Source organism: Larimichthys crocea, chromosome XIV (assembly GCF_000972845.2).
Source record: "Larimichthys crocea isolate SSNF chromosome XIV, L_crocea_2.0, whole genome shotgun sequence".
NCBI lineage: Eukaryota > Metazoa > Chordata > Actinopteri > Sciaenidae > Larimichthys > Larimichthys crocea.
In genome coordinates this window covers 7,270,013-7,291,804 of record NC_040024.1, presented here as the reverse complement: position 1 = coordinate 7,291,804, position 21,792 = coordinate 7,270,013, and the positions used below count along the sequence as shown (strand labels likewise).

General features: G+C 36.7%; 3 protein-coding genes and 1 long non-coding RNA gene across 4 annotated transcripts; 3 read left to right on the top strand and 1 right to left on the bottom strand.

Annotated features, from left to right (window-relative positions):
• The first annotated feature begins 8,371 nt into the window (after positions 1 to 8,371).
• LOC113747591 (uncharacterized) lies at positions 8,372 to 9,444 on the top strand. The gene is made up of 3 exons (XR_003463716.1): positions 8,372 to 8,424; positions 8,773 to 8,844; positions 9,213 to 9,444. It is a non-coding gene; the product is annotated as an uncharacterized LOC113747591 (long non-coding RNA).
• Positions 9,445 to 12,811: 3,367 nt separating this feature from the next.
• On the top strand, positions 12,812 to 13,924 carry LOC113747660 (butyrophilin subfamily 2 member A2-like). The gene is made up of 3 exons (XM_027288165.1): positions 12,812 to 13,079; positions 13,169 to 13,288; positions 13,527 to 13,924. The coding sequence occupies exons 1-3, from the start codon at positions 12,812 to 12,814 to the stop codon at positions 13,922 to 13,924; spliced, it is 786 nt and encodes a 261-aa protein (XP_027143966.1).
• Positions 13,925 to 15,666: 1,742 nt separating this feature from the next.
• On the bottom strand, positions 15,667 to 17,598 carry LOC113747583 (uncharacterized). Its single transcript, XM_027287638.1, has 7 exons — positions 17,565 to 17,598; positions 17,422 to 17,484; positions 16,959 to 17,213; positions 16,381 to 16,761; positions 16,234 to 16,306; positions 15,994 to 16,031; positions 15,667 to 15,760 (listed from the first exon to the last, which is right to left on the bottom strand). The coding sequence occupies exons 1-6, from the start codon at positions 17,593 to 17,595 to the stop codon at positions 15,998 to 16,000; spliced, it is 837 nt and encodes a 278-aa protein (XP_027143439.1). The 5' UTR covers positions 17,596 to 17,598; the 3' UTR covers positions 15,667 to 15,760; positions 15,994 to 15,997.
• A 745-nt stretch (positions 17,599 to 18,343) lies between these two features.
• On the top strand, positions 18,344 to 21,692 carry LOC113747584 (uncharacterized). The gene is made up of 7 exons (XM_027287645.1): positions 18,344 to 18,429; positions 18,854 to 18,916; positions 19,154 to 19,414; positions 19,596 to 19,841; positions 20,048 to 20,152; positions 20,802 to 20,877; positions 21,038 to 21,692. Exons 1-7 carry the CDS (start codon positions 18,399 to 18,401, stop codon positions 21,051 to 21,053), a joined length of 798 nt encoding a protein of 265 aa, XP_027143446.1. The 5' UTR covers positions 18,344 to 18,398; the 3' UTR covers positions 21,054 to 21,692.
• Positions 21,693 to 21,792: the final 100 nt, after the last annotated feature.

Here is a 21,792-nt window from a genome sequence, read left to right as displayed (position 1 = left end):
GCGGACAAAGCTGCACCTGGACACAGAACACAAGAAATAAAGATGTAGTGAACTATTTGACTGCATGGTAACTTTGACATTACATTACAAAATTCAGTATGTACATACTGGAAATGACACAACGTAGTGAGAACCAAAGTTCAGAGAACAAGCCTAAAATTAGCTTAATTATTTATGGCCCGTATTTAGAAATCTTAATGTTTCTTTTTATATATATATATTATATATATTATATATATATATAATATATTATTATATATATATATATAAATACAATAAACACGAAAGAAAGAAAGAGAAGAAAGAATAGAATGAATGTCATTTATTTTAAAACAGAAAAATGCCTATAAAATGTGAATGAAGAGGCTGAGCATAATATATGTTACCAATCTGTTTTATACAATAATAACTGTGATGTTTATGTAAAGGCAAATACATTCATTTGACTAACTTCATTTAAATTTAGCTTACCATCTTTTTGACACCAGTAGCTTTTCTGAAATTGTGCAAGCACACCGTCAACACATTCATCACTGTGAGAAAAGAAAGATTACATGTGAAGTCTTCTGTTGGATACTACATTTTCCTGTTGTGTCTATTTGCACCACATCAGTCAAATACAAATTATTTAATAACACTAACTTTACACTAAGTTTTTCGTCACAACAACAAAAAATGGCACAAAAAATTTACAAAAGACACAATCACAATATTTTAAGTCTTCTATTAATACTAAACTGGGTTGAGGAAACATTTGCTTAGATAGCCACCAAATAGTTTTACTTTGTTTAGAAATCTCACACAGACGGGGAGACCACAAAGTACTCACACAGTCTGATGCAGAAAGCTGTGGCCTCCATGGTGTCTCGCTGCTGAGTGACTGAACTCAGAGTGTGAATACGAGATCAAGTGAAATGGCGGTGGAGAACCTCCCCTTCCTGTGAAGCCTATTTCTGTGTTGATACAATATGAGGTTACCTCAACGTATATCGTTTATGTGGAGGCGAGACAGAAGTTTGTTCAGTTTTAACTCATAAGGGAATAGGGAAACCTTTAATTCACTGCACCCCTCTGCAAGCAAGTTTGTAGAGCTGCTGCAAACAGTGCTTAGTATAAAAGGTGAAAATGTTCTTGCATGTTGAATACCTTAAAGTCCACCTTTTGTTACTCCACTGTAACGTATGAGGCTGATTTGACATTTATCTTCTGATGGGTTAAAGTCTCTCTGCTCTAATTGTACACAAAACAAAGCCCTCTAGTGGCCATAGTAATTATGACTGTTGTCCATCGGAGCAAAAGAGGAAGTAGAATGAGGGGAGTTGGATGGGTTAACAATATGTGACACTAGACCCAGAAGGTTTGTTTCCTCTTTCCCCCTGACAGGATTCTTGTTAACATGACCACAGCTGTACTCTAACATTAATCAAATACTTGGTAAGTACTTAAAAGTAGGACAGTTAAACATGAAATATAAATAGTGGGGACTACTTAGTGTGGAAAAGGAGAGACAAGAACTTTCCCTTTTTGTGGAAAAAAATTATTTGAAATAACTGTGGTGGACCATGGTGACTTTACCATCGGCAGGTTTAAAACACGGATGTCCTATTGGTGACACCCACAAGTTTGCGGCAGAGCCATTGTGAAGCTCTGTGGTAGCTGTGGGGTGTCGCTGCTTGCCTGGCTCGTCACAAAGACATGGCTCATGCAAAGTTTAGGCGGCTTAATGAAGCCTGGTTGATCAACAAGCCACCTCAAGTGGACACTTGAACAAGTTTTTAGGACTTCTACATTGGCTTCACTCACAGCCACGAGGTTGCCTCTTGTTGGGAATGAATTCCTCCTTTATGTCTATAAACACAGCCATTTCTGTCTATAATCGTGTCAAAGTGGTCCCACTCTACCCTCTGCAGTAAATAAGTCACTTTCATGCAGCTAATAAGGACTTTTATTCCCAGGTATCCAGACATGGACAAAGAGGTTACCTGAGGTAATTTTAAAAACTGTTTATGATGCAATAATAAACATACTTCTGATACAACATAGGGGAGGGAGATGCAGTTATTGCCAGACTCTTTATGATTCATCATCTCTACAAGTACAGGTACAAAAGTTCAATGTACAACTTGTAATTGCCGTTCATTCAAAAGCATAAAGGCGAGCCTGTCCAGACTGTATTTATGTACTTACATATACACACTTGAAATGTTACTGTAGACCGACCACCCATGGTTACTCTGAAAATAGTTTATTATAGGAAAAACTGATGAATGAAATAAACCCGTACACAAGTGTGTTTATCGTAGTCTATGATATGTTCTCCAAAGATAACTCACGACAGAACTCTTAATGTTTAATTACAGCACAGTTTACACTGTTATGTACAGTAATTGCTGTCTTTTACTTGGTAAGTGAATATATATATATATAGATAGATAGATAGATAGATAGATAGATAGATAGATAGATAGATAGATAGATAGATAGATAGATAGATAGATAGATAGATAGATAGATAGATAGAAAGAATGGCATTCATTTTAAACAGAAAAATGCCTATAAAATGTGAATGAAGAGGCTGAGCATAATATATGTTACTAATCTGTTTTAATTACAATAATAACTGTGATGTTTCATGTAAAGGCAAATACATTCATTTGACTAACTTCATTTAAATTTAGCTTACCATCTTTTTGAACACAGTAGCTTTTCTGAACTTGTGCAAGCAGCACCGTCAACACATTCATCACTGTGAGACAAAGAAAGATTACATGTGAAGTCATTTCTGTTGGAATACTACATTTTCCTGTTGTGTCTATTTGCACCACATCAGTCAAATACAAATTATTTAAATAACACTAACTTTACACTAAGTTTTTCGCTACCAACAACAAAAAATGGCACAAAATATTTACAAAAGACACAATCACAAATTATTTAAGTCTTCTATTAATACTAAACTGAGGTTGAGGAAACATTTGCTTAGATAGCCACCAAATAGTTATACTTTGTTTAGAAATCTCACACAGGAACGGGGAGACCAACAAAGTACTCACACAGTCTGATGCAGAAAGCTGTGGCCTCCATGGTGTCTCGCTGCTGAGTGACTGAACATCAGAGTGAAATACAGATCAAGTGAAATGGCGGTGGAGAACCTCCCCTTCCTGTGAAGCCTATTTCTGTGTTGATACAATATGAGGTTACCTCAACAGTATATACGTTTATGTGGAGGCAGAGACAGAAGTTTGTTCAGGTTTTAACTCATAAGGGAAGTAGGGAAACCTTTAATTCACTGCACCCCTCCTGCAAGCAAGTTTGTAGAGCTGCTGCAAACAGTGCTTAGTATAAAAGGTGAAAAATGTTCTTGCATGTTGAATACCTTAAAGTCCACCTTTTGTTACTCCACTGTAACGTATGAGGCTGATTTGACATTTATCTTCTGATGGGTAAAAGTCTCTCTGCTCGTAATCTGTACACAAAACAAAGCCCTCTAGTGGCCATAGTAATTATGACTGTTGTCCATCAGGAGCAAAAGAGGAAGTAGAATGAGGGGGAGTTGGATGGGTTAACAATATGTGACACTAGACACAGAAGGTTTGTTTCCTCTTTCCCCCTGACAGGATTCTTGTTAACATGACCACAGCTGTACTCTAACATTAATCAAATACTTGGTTAAGTACTTAAAAGTAGGACAGTTAAACATGAAATATAAATAGTGGGGACTACTTAGTGTTGGAAAAGGAGAGACAAGAACTTTCACTTTTTGTGGAAAAAACTTATTTGACATAAACTGTGGTGACCATGGTGACTTTACCATCGGCAGGTTTAAAACACGGATGTCATATTGGTGACACCCAAAAGTTTCTGCAGAGCCATTGTGAAGCTCTGTGGTAGCTGTGGCTGTCGCTGCTTGCCTGCCTCTGTCACAAAGACATGGCTCATGCAAAGTTTAGGCAGGCTTAATGAAGCCTGGTTGATCAAACAAGCCACCTCAAGTGGACACTTGAACAAGTTTTTAGGACTTCTACATTGGCTTCACTTCACAGCCACAGAGGTTGCCTCTTGGTTGGGAATGAATCTCCTCATTTATGTCTATAAACACAGCCATTTCTGTCTTATAATCGTGTCAAAGTGGTCCCACTCTACCCTCTGCAGTAAATAAGTCACTTTCCATGCAGCTAATAAGGACTTTTATTCCCAGGTATCCATGGACATGGACAAAGAGGTTACCTAAAACTGTTTATTGATGCAATAAACATACTTCTGATACAACATAGGGGAGGGAGATGCAGTTATTGCCAGACTCTTTATGACTGATCATCTCTACAAGTACAGGTACAAAGTTCAAATGTACAACTTGTAATTTGCAGTTCATTCAAAAGCATAAAGGCGAGCCTGTCCAGACTGTATCTTATGTACTTACATATACACACTTGAAATGTATACTGTAGACAGACCACCCATGGTTACTCTGAAAATAGTTATTATAGGAAAAACTGGATGAATGAAATAAACCCGTACACAAGTGTGTTTATCGTAGTCTAAATTGCATGACCATAACCCATAACCCTGCAACAATAGACAGTAAAACTAGGTGAACACACCCTATTTGCTAACTGACCACGTACACTATATTTTATTTGAGGACTTTGTGCCTTTCTGGTTGCTGCAAACTGAACTGAGCTGGAGCTTTGATATACATTACAGGTATGTGGGCTTTTATTTGAATTGTTTTCTTATTTATACCTTTTTTTGTGGAAAGTTGGAAATAAAAAAAGGTTATTTGTGAAAAAAAGTTTAGACAGATTTAATTGAAATGCATGACTAAAGTGAAAGTACCTCACAAACTGCTATCAGTTGCTACCTATTTTGTTTTTACTTCACGCTATGTTGGTATGTTTATGTACATTTCCATTTTCATTTGTATTTTTATTTTGGCATGGTTGATGAACCATGCCAAAATTCAAATCAATTTTATAATCTTACTGTAGATCAACAAAAGACCGATGCATGAGATTGAACTACATGCATCTGTCTTTTATCCTCCCAGGTGGTCTCAACCTATTTAGTGAATCTCCATCATGGCTGTTCGAAGTGTGGTGTGTGTGGGTGTATTTTTCATGTCTCTGTTAACACAGAATACACAGAAGTCACGGTTCTCTTTTCATGGTTTACATAAAAAAATGTTAAGAAATGTTTTTAAACTTTTTTTGTATTTTTTTCCAAAAAAGAAGAGAAGAAGACTGCACAACTTCAAATAAAAGAAATGAAGAAACAAAAGGACCAAAAACTGCATCCGGCGAAGGTAAGGGAACAAAAATGAGGGGAAAGGCATATTCTATAATCCATTACCATTCACTGCATGTTGTTTAAAATATGTTCTAAAGTTTGGTAGAGTGTGCCTCCTGTGATTTTTTTATGTACATGTTATGATGAATCCAGCAGGTAAAGAAATAATTTAAGATGTTAGTTTCTGCTGACTGTCATTGCAAACGTGCAACGGCCAATTGTTATTGAGTCTTAAACCAGGGCTCATTCATTGTTAGTTGAACTGTGGATTTTGTACTGTGCATTGACTCTATAATGCACTGTGGTGGACAAGTTTCTCTGTGTTGTGCTTGTTGTTGACTGCTGGTACCTTTAAAATACCTGGTTCTTAGCAATTGTTAAGGTCGACATGGGCCGTTTGTAGGGTTGACTAATACATACCTAAAATGTTATTTTGGGTCTAAAGACGGAGAATGTTAAATGTTGAATGTAAATATTGTGAGATTATGATTTGGGCTATACAACGTGACTTGACTTAAATATCAGCATAATATCAGCTGATTATCTATTATCTAACTATTTGCTTTTTCTGTTCCAAACAATAATTAAATCAGCTTTTACAAATCCACTATCAGACCTCTAGACCTAAGTTGTACTTGGTTTAACAGCATCACATTTATTTACTGTTATTTTTCTATACTAGCTAAGAAAGTCTTTTTTTCACGTTGTTGTTGTTGTTTATTTCATTTTTTTGCAAACTACAGTTGTTTTTATTTTTTCAGAATCCCAGGATGTATCACCTAAAGGATGGATCATCACCCATTTCTGTGCTCAGTACCATCAGTGGATCACTCCCCCTGCACGCTCTCATCTTCTTCATCATCTTTGACCTTATCCAGATGTGTGGAGGTAAAACATACACAAACACACCAGTTAGAACTTTGTGTGTTGGCTTTCATCTTCATTATGCAGTATTTTATTTAATACATCTAAAATTACAAAATGGACTGTTCATTCTGTTATACCACTGTGGTTAAAGTTTTGTTTGGTTTTGTCACAAAAACTGTAACCATGATGTGGTTCATGAATCACTTTGTATTCATCATTACAAGCAAAGTTTCACACCTACTGTACAGTATAGTCATTTGACACAAATAAGGAAAAACCAATATTTGAATCACAGTTATTGTTAAAGATATCACCCACCAACTGTCAGCATGTTTGAAGCAATGTGTCGTGTTATTTAGATGTTTTAATTTGTGCGTATTCTGTCTTCTGCTTTTAAAGGGGCTCCTGTGAAACCTGACACAAGACAAAACGGTAAATATGTATTTACTTAATTAACTGCTAACATTGCCTTTGACCTCTCGGGCAGCATTAAAATTGATGTGACTGTATGGAGGATATTTCTAAATGGGCTCAGGAAAGGTTCAGAAAACTCTTGTTGGTAAGTACAGCTCATGTCATGGAATGTTGTGTCCGATGATCTCATGATTCATGTGCTGTCAATCTAATATTTGCCAATAGGAGTTTGTTCTTACTGCACCTAGCGTTCTAAATGCCATGTTGTTCTTGTCTTGTCATTTCAGATTGTCCATCTACCACCAATTATCTTGTCATTATTGGTGTGATGGGTGCAGGTCTTTTGTTGTTTTTTTGTTTTTTTTGTTGGTACATATACAAAGGTACAGAAACAGACAGCAGTCTGGTAGTTATAATATTATGACTTGTATATATTTTATAGAGTTAGACTAAATGTTGTTTAAAGGACAAAAACAGTGCCCTATATTAAGTTTTACTCATCTCTAATTTAAACTTTATTTTTCCATTTAAAGTTCAATATTATATAATATCTTCTTAAAGGTGCAGTAGACTTTATTTTATTTTATTTCTAATTTAAATAAGTACTTTTCAGCACAAGTAGTGGTGAAAATATCTGCAACAACATGTTACTACTTCAACTGAATTCATGTTACATATAACTGTAAAAGAACAATTAGAGTAAAATATATTTCCATGAGCCACTATATGTAACCAGGCCAAAAGAGGCCTCAGCTAAAATACTAATTAGGTAAATTTGTTTGACAACACCACCTTGGGACTTTCACCCAAAGATTTACTGGTCCGAACACCACCTTGGGACTTTCACCCAAAGATTTACTGGTCCGCATAGGAATACTTCGAGATCTTATAATGGGGTCCTCATACAGGCAAGTCCACACAAATTCAATGTTCATGTTTATATTTATATATATACTGTATATATGTATATATATGAACCAAGTTCAAAACAAACAAGTGATGCTAAAATCATCAAATGATCAAATCATAAATAAAACAAGTTTAACTGATCGCTGACTTGGTTAAAAGTGTACACATAAATTTACACAATGTAAGGTGACTACACTTAAGGGATAAAGGGGATGCAATTCACCGCTGTGTCTCAGGCAAAGTTGTTTTTATCGTTAAAACTAGTGTTGCAACCTACATACCTTATAGCAACATCAGCCAATTTGCAGAGAGGAACATAACCCAGGAGCAGAAAGGTGAAGGGTCAGAGGCGAGGGGTCGGTATTTATAGTGGCCGTACCCCAAACTGTTTCCGCTGGTTACATTCACATCCTATTTATGAAATAAATAATAATAATAGTAAAATAACAAATAAGAGCTCTTAGACAGTCTCATATTGGGATCGAGGATCCTCGTCATTTAGGATGATAATTCTTTAGTATGCTACTGTGTCATCTAAAATGCTAGTCGTTTAGTATGCTAGTCATTTAGGATGACAGTCATTGAAGAACCTCATGATGTAGGATTATATTAATTTCATATGTCGAGCATTCAGAATAGTTATCATTTAGGATCACAGTCATTTAGGAACCTAATCATTTAGGATGCTAGCGTCCTATGATGGAATCCCCTCAGGAAGTATGGAACTAAAAAATGTTTCTAACAAATCAGCAAATAAGTAATTAATACATTTAAAACAATGTGGCACACAGATTTTCTTCTACTTCCGCAGTGCATTCAATCAAAAGAGTTTGTCTCCAAATATTTATTAATAATTGGCCTGGGTAACATCACCATCTGTTACAGGAGGAGATGGAGGGAGTAGACCAGCAGGAGATCCCTCTCCACGTTCTTATGAAGCGACACCAGGTGAGCACAGTGTTTTCTATAAGTGGTTAAGTGGTTACATGCTGTCAACACTACAATTAGAAAATAAATCATTATTAATAAAGTTTTTGACAGATGACCTGATAATTTGTCTTAATTATTTGTCTTGATTTTAAATTATTATTATTATTATTGTTGTTATTATTATTACTATTATTATTGTCATCTGTCTTCATATAAAGGTCAGACAAAAATACAGCTATGAAGAAAGTTCATTAGTGATTAGTCTCTTATGTTTACTTGTCATAGTTTCAGTCAAAAGGTAAGGGGACCCCCATATTGACATGTGATTTAACAGACATTTCTATTATGTGTCTCTTTTTCATTCAGTATCACCCCGTCCAACTGATTCGGAGAATGTCGATGCACTAACGAAACAGAAGACTGAAACATCAGACTTAAGTGAGCACAGTGTTTTCTATAAGTGGTTACATGCTATCAACACTACAATTAGAAAATAAATCATTATTAATTGAGTTTTTGACAGATGACCTGATAATGTGTCTTATTTATTTGTCTTGTTTTTAAAATATTGTTATTATCATTACTATTACTATTATTATTATTAGTAGTAGTAGTAGTAGTAGTAGTAGTAGTATTGTCATCTGTCTTCATATAAAGGTCAGACAAAAATACAGCTATGAAGAAAGTTCATTAGTGATTAGTCTCTTATGTTTACTTGTCATAGTTTCAGTCAAAAGGTATAGGGGACCCCCATATTGATATGCGATTTAACACACATTTCTATTATGTGTCTCTTTTTCATTCAGTATCACCCCGTCCAACTGATTCAGAGATTGTTGCTACACTAACGAAACAGAAGATTGAAACATCAAACTTAAGACAGGCACTTCTGTCAAGGCTGAAAGAAACAGAAGAAGAAATAGAAAAGTGCGATGAGTATCTTCAGTCAGTGGAGAATGAACTTGACAAAGGGGCCACAAACTGTGACGAGTTAATACGTAATAAAGAAAGACTTTTAGAGTCCAAACGGAGACTGTATGCGAGACAAACAGACACAGATGAAGTGCGGAAGCACACAGAGAAAGTTTTGCAGCTAATAAATAATACTATGAGTAAACGCTAAACAGTGTATCTCAGTTTGACCATTAGGAACGTGGTTCATTGTTTCCACAGAGTACATGATAAGAAAATGAGAAGAGTAAATGACAATGCTATTTCAATGTATGTACATAGTTTATGTAATCTTGTATACCTAATATTCATTGATCATGATCAAAGAAGGAGGTTGTTTTATGGTTAGTTTTTGACCTAATAACCATGATGATGAGCAAATTGAATATTTGGAAACACTTTAAATAAAATTGCTTCTGATTGATCTCCAATTTTCTGACCTATTATTTTGGTGTTGTACAAGTTTGTTTAGCTCAGTGTATTATAATGACAGCCTCACAAAGATCTGTGAAGCTGTGGACTGGTTACAGCACAGTTAAGTCAAGTTGGCAGTGACAACACTGACAATGACAGTACTGATGTACATAGTGAATAACTGCATTGCTAATTCCAAGTAACTGACAAACTCCTCATAGGTAATGTAGAAGAATAAGCACTAATTGGTTCAAAGCAACATTATTGGGCACCTAAATTGGCATCATTTGACATTTTCTGGTAACATTTAACCTGTTTGATGAAGTATATACGTTTAGCTTTCCAACTAACAGTCTGAGATGCATGCATGCATTCAGGAAGTAAAGACTTGTAAAAAATGGAAAATTAGCTATAGAGACCAAAACCACTTTTGTACCAGACTGTAAACATGTTTATTTCCAACCTCCGCTTTGAATAATTGCAGTTTTTGGAACTTCTGCATTGGTTTAACTTCACAGCTACTGAGTTTGCTGCTTCATAGCTGCAGTAAGTAGTGGAGAATGTACATGTTTAGTCAGGTCACAAGTTAGCAACACAAGTCACACTCAAGTAGCTGGGATGGCAAGACATTTTTCGGCCCCTTGCCCATGTAAATCTTCCCCTGAACTACATTATATTGGGGCCACAGCACAATTTTGAGGGATAGACATCTCAAGTCAAGTTATGTAAAGTCAACTCTATTATCAACACTACCACATGTACAGGACAAAACAGAGATTTTAAATTTAGTTTCTGTCATATTGCTGGTGCAAAACAACATACAGCAAATTGACTGTACATAGTTCAATAAAAGCAGAAGCTGGTTTAGATAACGCATAAAATCTCACTGGAAAATAAAGACAAATCATTTACTGACTAGCAGTTGGGAGTTGAGGACCTGCTATGTGTTTTAACTTTCAGTTCTGCTTAATAAGGCTGTTAAACATTAGACAGAGGCAATAATCACGAGGTGGACACACCTTACCTTGTTACAGATGGCCATTGCCAAAGTACTTTATTTGTGGACTTTGACTGTGCAGCTCACTTGACTGCAGTGAGGTGATCACACAACAGGTAACTAAAAAAATTCTACTGGAAATTCAATTGAAAATACTGTTCCAATATTTGAATTCCTAACATTAGTGATGCTTTCAGTATTTTTTTCATTTAAAGATCTCTTGTCACAACTGATTGTATTTTGCCATGTGTTATGAGCCAGATAAGTTTATACATTTTATATAATTGTAGAATTTTATGTAAATGATGACGAGAAATATTGTTTGGTAGCTTTTTTTATGTATGAAAGTTATTCAAACAACAGTTTAAACATTTGGCATCTTATTGTTGGATAAACAAGTTCAACTTTTCTTTGCAGCTAGTTAATGTATTACTGTCTTTATGGTCAAGCGTGGGCGTGTCGTTCAACAATAGTTTCGGCCATGTTAAGAGAGAGACACTAACATATTCGCAGTAGACCACACAAAATGGACACCCACATTGCTTGTGATTTACTTGTTACCTCAGAATCATAGACTGGATCAAACAGGAAGCTTTTTTTATATATATTTATTGATTTGTTTTCATTTTACAGAGTTCCACGATGCTTTACCTGAAGAAGAGGCGGTCTAAATCTGGGCTCAGTGTTTTCAGTGTTTCATTTTTTTATCACACTGCTGTGCTAATTCTGCTAACACGCTGCTGTGGAGGTAACTCACACACATTTGCATATTGTACTGAAATTGGTACATTTACTGTGGTTATAGATGTTTTTTTAACTGAGTTACAGAGAAATGTTAATCATTACTCACATATCCTTCATATTGGTGATGTTGAATATTCACTATCACAGATATGAAAATGTTTGAATCACAGTCTGACTTCAGGATGTTTCTTTCCAGGTCAGTTTCAGGTAGTTGGTCCGCCTCAGCCAGTAATTGTAACGATTGGTGAGGACATTATTTTGCCGTGTCATCTCAAGCCGGCTGTGGATGCTGTTGGTATGACGATTGAGTGGGCGAGACTTGACTTGAGCCCCAGATTTGTCCATGTGTGGCACCAACGTAAAGACCTTCATGTTAACCAGCATCCATCCTACAAAGGAAGAACATCAATGTCCATCAACAGACTGCAGCACGGAGACATCTCACTGACACTCACCAAAGTCAAAATATCTGATAATGGAATGTACAGATGTTACTTACCAGACTTGGAGAAAGAATCTACTGTTCAGCTTGTTGTTGGTAAGCATGTGTGTATTATTATCATCATTATTGTTGCTGTTGTGATTGTGTTGGACGTCAGACGTCTGAGTCTGGACCTCTTTAGCAACACATAATTGCAGTAAAGGTGAAGAGCTACTGGAGCTTCAAAAGGACCAAAGAACATTCAAAGAAGATTCCAAAACCTGGGCATGAACTGAAATCAGGCAATAGAGTCCCAGGGGGTCTTCCATACACCTTGGCACCATTATCAGTGCCTCGGGGCTCTGGTTCACGGTGTTTCATAAGCTCCCAGTCTTACAAAACTCAGGGTCGGGGCCTGATACTGTTACTTCAGCCATGGGGATCTCTTTGGGGCTTTTCACTGCTCCATTATTTTTGAGACAACATTTATTGTCCTCAAGTTACATGCTATAGTAAATATTTTTAGTTTTTCACAACCAATATTGATTATACGTGACAATCTAATTATGTAAAATAAGACTAAAAATTGAATAAGAATACAATCTTGCATATACATTGTCATTTGATTTATTTTAAAATATTTTGTAGCACATTATATAGTTTGTAACACTTGATATATTTTGTAACATTTTGTAACGTACATTTCTGTGGAATTTTCTACATTAGTTGAAATCATGTATTTCCCATAGTTTTCCAAAATATCCTTGCAAATCAAAAGTTACACTACCACCTTAGGGACCAAATGAACTTATGGCCATATACATAAATACTGATGAAACTTCTCACTCTGCTCATCAGGCATTGCTTCCTCACTAGTCATGAATCTAGCAGGGATTGACAGATCCTCCAGTGGAGTGGTGTTACAGTGTGAGTCTAAAGGCTGGTATCCAGAGCCTGAGGTGTTCTGGCTGGACGCTGAGGGAAACCTCCTCTCTGCTGGACCTACAGAGACAGTCAGAGGTCCTGATGACCTCTATACTGTCAGCAGCAGAGTGACTGTGGAGAAGAGACACAGCAACAACTTCACCTGTAGAGTCCAACAGAAGAACATCAACCTGACCAGAGAGACACACTTCTATGTTCCAGGTAAAAATCTTCTCTAAATTTTTCAGCTTCAAACAGCTGATTTATAATTTTATTTAAATGTAGTTACACTTTTTGTTTCATTATTTCAGATGATTTCTTCGTGGCACCGTGTAGCTCTGCTCCTTATGTCATCCTTGGCTTGGTTGTTTCCTCCATATGTGTTCTTGCAGTTGTCTTTGCTGTATGGAAACGGAAGAAAAACAAAATCAGTAAGTTACAAATGAAAAAACAAACAAACTTGTTATTCATTCTGAAATTTAAAATCTGGAGTTTTTTACATAAAACAATACAAGATGTTTTTAAATTAAAAAGTTTCTAAATTGTGCTCTATAAGTAAAGACTGTCATGATGTTTCAGTTGTGCTCATCTGTCTTGTTCCATGCAAAAACAGCACTGCATCAAAAAAAATGACTATGTCAGCAGTTTTCTGTCTCTGTTTGCCAACAGAAACCAACAAGGCATTGCAAAGAGAACAACAGCTGCTCATGCATGCTCAAGAGATTGAGGAAATGAAGAAAACTGAATTAGAATTAGAGAAGAAACACAAAGACATGGTTGATACACTGACAACACAGAAAGATCAACTGGGTAAACTAAAGAATAAGGTAAAGAAACAGGTGGAAGACAACAAGACTAAGTTTAACTCAGTGGTGAACAATAAAATAGAGCAACAAGAATACCTGGATCTCAGAAATGTAACAAGTGACTACCAAAAGGATTTGACTGGCACATTGTCGGAACTTGAGACCTTAGAACTGGACGTAGAAAAACTATTAAAGAGTACACAGAATATAGAGGGAATAAAGGAAGCAGAGAACCACATGGATGAAGAGAAAACAAGTTAACAATAGTTAATAATGTTGAGTTGAGTGTCTAAATTATTTTACTTTATCACACTAATACAAGCTATGGAAGGTTTCCTGTTAACTAACAGTTCTGTTATAAACATGTTGAACGCTCTAAATTTTCTTCCACATAAAACTTTTTTGCAGTCTTTTGTGTATTGTTTATGTTAACTTTATCTCATGACCAATGTTCTTTCTTTTATTGCATGAACAGTCGTGTAAATTTGAACTTAAATTTATGTGACATTTGTAATACTAGCTAGCATTATAAGCAGCTATAGAGAGACAGTCAGTCTAATTGTAGAGTTTCAGATTCTGCAGAGATTTTGTAAGGAAGCAATTATAAAAATAAAGTGATTAATCCTTTTACAGATGTCAATATGTGTCTTTTTCTGCATATTTTAGGTCAGTAAACAACTTAAACATTTAAAAAATGTTATTGTTCTCTGTTAATTAGCACATAGTGTGTCTCAGTGTACTCAGATGAAGACTGATGATGAATCCAAGTTTGTCCATTATAATAATAACAGTAATGTACTAATGTATATCGACTGTCACAAGCAGTGTGTGTAGGATTTACTGACATCTAGCAGTGCTGCTGTGAATTACAACCTGCTTGTTTTACCTCCTCCTTCCTCGTGTGAAGAACAAACTACGGTGGCCTGAAATCATGTAAAAATGATCCAGTGTTTAGTTTGTTCATTCTGGGCTTCTCTACAAACACAGTGGTTCATATTGTAGTGGACCTGTGATGTGTATAGATATGTAAAGCTTATTCTAAGGTAATAAATACAAAGATTCTTATTTTCAGGGAATTATGGAAACATAGTTATAAATGTTATATTCTATAAATAGATAGAGCCACCTAAATCTGACATACTGGACCTTTAAGCATTTTTACTGGTAGTAATATTAATTACACAACAGCATTCAGTGGATTTCAGTTTGGTAATGTTGATGGAAAGATGTGTGCTCTTTATTGAATGAAAAAACAACAACATGAGATACAAAATTCAAGCAGTAATATTTGCAAATATTTTTAATCTAAAACATTATTGCAGATATACAAACTCTGATAATATAAGCTTACTTTGAAAGCTGAGAGAGTGATGGAGCCACAGAGGACTTCAAACAGTACAACTCCCCAGCACACAAAATTGGTGGTGTTTCCCTTTCAAACAGTATATTACTTGTAACCTTCTTGGTAAACTAGAGGAATGATCAGGGGAATAGACAGCAGTAATTTCTACACCACCTAAACTTAGCACACATAATATATCTATAAGAAATTAAAGGGAATAAAGCAACCATACATTCAAACACTCACATAACACAAATATGCCATCAGATGTGATGCATTTGAAGGGTTAGAGCACAATAGAATGAAGGAGAGAGAACTAAACAGTCCACTTGCATAAACTCAGATCAATGTGCTGTGAAGCATCATGTTGCTTGTTGACCACATAATAACAGAAAGATCAGGTGGTTTAACTGTTAGCTGCTCGCTCTTAAAAATACACACTGATGAAACCGAAGACACCAGAAGAAAAGAAGATGAGTCATGTGACCCTTGACAAATGCAGCTGCATTATTACCTTGCATTGTTCGATTGTCAGCTGAGTTTCAATCCAAATGTTTTTAAATTTGCACTTAGAAACAGTGATGACAAGACAGTAACTCTAACCCTAACCCTCAAATAAATACATGAATCAAATTTCAATATTTTTTTTAATTTACCCAACTTTTATTTTAATTACAACTTGTTGCGTCCTCTTCTTCTGCTGTGATGTCTCATGACTGGAGAAGCTTTGTCTGCTGTTAATCTCCATGCATCACCTAATAATCACATAACAGAGATGAATGGAAATGTCAGTTTACAAATCTCTTAACAATTCTTTGGCAGTTCAGTTCAAACCTCTGTGGTAACTTGTGATTATGAATGTTTGCATAAACTGCACATAACAAGCTCTTCTGTGTGTCATATTGGATATCCATAGTCAGAATAATGCTGTTAAATGTAAGACTTCTTCTTTGCCAACTTAAATACAGAAATGGAAATTGAAACCGACCTCCTCAGAGCTCCTTGTTTCCCTCCGCCGTCACTGGCCTGTGAAACACACAATATGTTCAGAAAAGGAAAATTGGGTCTCGATTAAAAACATGACTGTATTTCACTAAACTTAAAGTAAACTATGATGTGCTTCTTTTCATAATTGCGAAAAGTTATAGCCGCTTTTCTCCTTCTGCTTGTGTATAAACTGTAAACTGTGTTATTAGAGGAATAGTTTCTGGATGAGTCTCAGTCTTACCTATAGTACACCAAAGAAAACACACTCTGGTCTGGTACACGTGGATTGGTAGCTGATCTGGACACATCTGGCTCTGTGTGAAAGAAAAAAACAAACTAAACAGAGATTCACATTCAGTGTAATATCTAGGACACGGTGTTGCTGTACCTCTGTGTTTGCTGTCGTGAAGCTGTCCCATAATCCACAGCAGCAGAGCCACAAGTCCAAAAATCCACAGCAGGGAGAAGAGATTAGAGGAGACGCTGTGAGACGGAGTCTCTTCGTGGGCTGATTTACTTTGTGTTAGAACTGTCAGCCGACTCTCCGGTGATTCTCCAGCTCCAGGGATTCTGCACTTATAGAATCCTTCATCAGACTTGGAAACATTTTGGATTATCAGGTTGTTTTCATACGAGGTCATAAGATGCAAATCATCTTTGTAGAAATCTGCAATGTCTTTAGACTGACTTTCCTCTTCTCTACAATGAAGAATCACATCAGATCCCTCGATCACAGGACGGGCAGGAAAGTCCAGGATCACAGAACCAGCTGTGATTAAAAAAATTTAAAAAAAAGATATCTAACGTTAGACGACTTCTTCTAAATATTTTATTGGAAACATCAACTACTACTTTATACTTCTTCTTATGTCTCCAGTTACATCAAAATGTTCTACAGTTCGACTATAGAGCTTTTAAAAAATAATAAACTAAACTAAACTGTCAAAAAGATTTGACTAAACATACCAGTGACAGAGATGTTGAGGACACCACTTGTTTGTCCCTCTGCATCTTCACACCAGTATTCTCCACTGTGTCGTTCAAAGGTAGGTTCAATGGTGCAGGATGGTGGGGATGAGTCCCAGTTAGGTGAAATAGTTTTGTTGACTTTCGTCATCACTCTCCATTCAGTCAAGCTGCTGTACTCTTCACAACTTACGGTGACAGACTCGTACTCAAAGAACTGCAGTCTGTCTGGAGAAATACGAGGAAAAGCTGCATCTAAAACACAGAGAGTTCATCCAGTTAAGAGATGTCCAAACTAAACATTCACATTTAATCTACTTTTATCAACTCGTGGAGCAGCAGGTGAAATGATTAGGTCAATCTGTTTGTGTTCGACTGTGGTTATGATGTTTGTTCCTAATACATTTTTAAAGTTGTAAACAAAAAGTAGATATCCACAGCCAAATAAATTCTTTGTACTTACCAGCTTTGTGAGCGAAGCAGCTGTGGTCAACACGAGCAACCAGCAGGACCAACACATCCATGACTGTAAAGACGAATGATGAGAGCTTTTCATCAAACACATTGTGCAGATATTTGTGAGTTACAAACAGTCTCAGTACTCACACAGTCTGATGCAGAGAGCTGTGACGTCCATGATGTCTAGCTGCTGACTGTCAGAGCATCAGACTGAAATGAGACTAAACGTGATGTAGGTCAGAACCTCCTCTTCCTGTTTGAACTGTGGTGTTAATGCAGCGGCAGGTTATAAGTGCACATCTACAAATATATATGTGAGGTAGAACTGCAATAAAGGAGATAATAATATCACTGCATCATTGCTTTAATAAAATAAGTTTCAGGTATGTGGGTTCTTGTTCTTCAGTGCATCTATGACTTTGTTGTACGTGTAGTTCCCTTTTTACACAGAACTGCCAGCAGCAGGACAGCAGATACCACAGCTAACTTCATGGCTAAGGGATCTCAACTTTCTTAGCAGTACACACCAGAAAGATGTGACACAATTCACGCAACCATCAATCAGTGACAGAGCTATCAGGTCTTTTAATCCACTGCTGGAGCTGAAGCAGTTGCGGAGAATCAAAGTCAAATGTTGGTGCTAATGGTCCACTTCTTTGTAATCTGGGTGTGAATAAGACAAACGGTCATTTCCACTAAGTGCAGTAAGTAGATAGTGTACACACCTGTCTTCGGAAGGGATACAAGGACAGCATTGTGGTATCTGAGTTACCCACATATCTGAAACTTGTTTTATTAATGCAATGATTATTATTATCTCCTTCATTGCAGTTCTACCTCACATAGATATTTGTACATGTACACTTATAACCTGCTGCTGCATTAACACCACAGACACTTCAAACAGGAAGAGGAGGTTCTGACTACATCACGTTTAGTCTTATTTCAGTCCGATGCTCTGACAGTCAGCAGCAAGACACCATGGACGTCACAGCTCTCTGCATCAGACTGTGTGAGTACTGAGTCTGTCTCTGCATTCCTGTGTGATAATTCAAAACAAAACAAAGCTCAGTTTGGTGATTATCTCATCAATACATTTGTTATTTTTTATTTATAAGCAACAGAATGCAACAGAATTTCTGGTGGTGGCTGAGAGTCTCTTACTCTTTAATTAGTAACAAAAAATGTTTGTACTGATGTCTTAATCTGTTGCTAAAATTAACTAACTTACATGCATATGCATCCTTTGCAGAGTTCTGTTACTGCTATCCAAATGTTATTGTAAAGTTACAGTACAATTATTAATATGCTTTGTATATTGCTAATTGAGACTGTCTGATTTAGTCATAGACTGAAGTGGTGCGAATAAACACAACAGCAAAATGTAGTTTTCTAACAGGAATGACTTCACATGTGACTTCTTTTGTCTCTCCCAGTGATGAAGGTGTTGGTGGTGCAGCTTGCACATGTTCAGAACAGCTACTGTGCTCAAGACAATGGTAAGCATGAAATTCACAGTTTAAAAAAACAATGTTCTTTTTCAGCACAAGAATTAATAAAAGTACAGTCGATCTTGTACTCATGTTTGAAACAAAACTTGTTGAAATGTTGGTAATGTCAAAGACCATCACGATTAAACAGTTCATTGCATCAGAATGTGTCTCTCAGTAATGTCATATTGCATTTATTCTATTTTGGAGTTGAATTTCTTTAATTTCTTGTGTTCTGTGTTTCAGATGCAGCTTTTCTTCGTGTTCTTCCAAACAGACTGCAGTTTTTTGAATACGAGTTCATCTCTTTTAATTGTGAGTTTGGAGGCTCAGCTGAATGGAGAGTGATGAGGACACTCCAGGAAATCACCCCAACAAACATTTCTAATTGGGAAACATCAGCTGGATCTGGCACCATCACTCCGGCCTTTTCATCAGACAGTGGAGAATACTGGTGTGAAGATGGAGATGGACGTAGAAGCGATGCTCTCAACATCTCAGTCACTGGTAGGTTTAGTTGGTACCTCAAGATATATTCCAGTGTATTTAAGGATTTGATTAAGTTTAGAAATCTAAACAATAAGCACTCAATCTGTGAACCCCACAGTCATAGGTTTGGTCCAGTCCAGCCTCCATGAAACTCATCACATCAATGTTTAATACAACATATCTCTTCCACATTGTTCAGCTGGTTCTGTAATCTTGGAGAGTCCTGTCCAGCCTGTGACTGAGGGAGACCATGTGACTCTGAAATGTCAAAAGAAGAAAGATTCAGGTCATCCCATCGCTGAGTACTATAAAGATGGCCTCCACATCAAGACTGTCTATGAAGGAAACATGACCATCTTCAATGTCTCTGCATCAGATGAAGGCTTCTACAAGTGTTACATATTTGGAGCTGGAGAGTCACCGGAGAGCTGGCTGGCTGTCAGAGGTGAGACATTCTTTACACAGTCTTTACTAGATTAATAGTTTGCATGGAACACAAGTTAATGTCAGATTCACTCATTGTGTATTTGAGTTACACAGACAGGTGAATCCAGAAATTACATGAGAGGGGTACCTACAGCATCCTAGTTTAAAGCCCCATACTTGACAACTTAGGACCGAGAACTAAAGTGTTTTCTTTGGTCCTTTCAGGATCTTTTGAAGATGCTCGTGCTGGTCACTCCCCTAATCTCCTCACCCTGCTTTCACTGCTGACACTGCTGCTGTTGGTGTTGGGAGTCTGCAGGAAACACAAAGGTGCAGAGTACAAAAGCAAAATCACTGTTTCAGTCCTGGTTTAATTGAGATTTAAGGCCTTGGAGTTTTTCAAATCTATGTCTAATGTTATACTTACATTATAGTCTCACATTAGTGTCTAACATAATATTGTGTAGTAAAATCAGAAATCAAATTCTGTTACTTGGATCTGGGGATGGCAATATTTATCAATATATCAGTCCGTCCAACACTTTGGTCCAGACTGAAATATTCTCTATTTATATCAGATACTGGGTGGGTAACCATGAAATTTTGTACAGACATTTATGGTTCCCAGAGGACAAATCCTAATGTCTGTGATCACTTTGACTAAACACCTGGTGCAGTAACAACAATATACATGCTATGCATAAGCATGTCAGCATTTTCACTGTGAGCAATGTATATTGGCTCAAAATGATGACCTTTAGTTTGGCAAACATTAAGAAAAGAATAAGAAGTAAAGTCTGTCTAGTGAAGACAGTTGCAGGTGATAATTTGGTCATTGCAGTTAGAAACCACACGAAAAAACCACAGACAGAAGAGAAGGGCCTCTCAGTCGGTTTATTTAGGCGTCTACATAAAAGACGTATGACAGCTTGAGATGGAAAGTTTTATATAAGTATAATTTATTTTCTTTACAAAACAGAACCAAAAGTGCCCGAAGCAACTACCAAGCCACGTCTACCAGAAGAGAGCGCTGTCTATTCTACAGTCTACTATAGGTAAGACTGACACGGCATAATATTTAAGGTGGAACATTATCCCACTACAGATACTTTTGGGTTTACCTGGATGGAGCTGATTCTCAGTTGGGCATGAATGAGTGAATATTAAATATAAATAAAAATAAGAAGTCTTCATAGTATTTGTATTTCCTTACAGGAAACGTGTCTTATAGGCCACAAGAGCAGGAACACCCAACTGAAGGAAAGAGGAAGTCACACTCTGACTGAGTTCAACAATGTAAAGCAACACATTCATCATCTCTTCATTACTGATGCGGTATTTTTTAATGAATTGAGTAGTGATGTTAATTACATTTTCTGATTGTTGTTATGTGTTTCCATGTGAGTCCATGTCATGTCGGATAACAGGAAATCACACAACAAACAAAAAAACTTGACTTTTATGTGAATATGAGCAGTTGGCACATGGATTTAAAAAGTTGTCAAAGTTGTTTTTGCAGAAACTGAAAATGCTGCTCTAACACTTTCTAACAGTTGACCTGGAATGACAGCTCAAACACTGAAAGTCATAATCATGCTGTTTATAGAGTTTGAAAAGGGTTTCATGGTCTGGTCGTCTTTGCCTTTGTCACGTCAACTGTGTGTATTATTAAGACTGAGCAGCGTGTTGGTTAAACCACGCTGTTCTTTCTGATCTGTTGACATGTCTAACGACGCATTTTATAAGAACAGCTGCAGCTTTTAGACACACTCACTGTGGTCAACCAGCAACACGATGCTGTTGAAGCAGACACACAGCAGAGTTCACATACATCATATTTATGGTTTCATTTGCAAACCATACCACGGACATCTGTTTCCACGCTCGCTCGCTGATGTTGCCATGGGGCCCGGTCACATGAGCATTTATAATAGCAAAACTTCAAACCACATTCAGTTCATATTAAAATA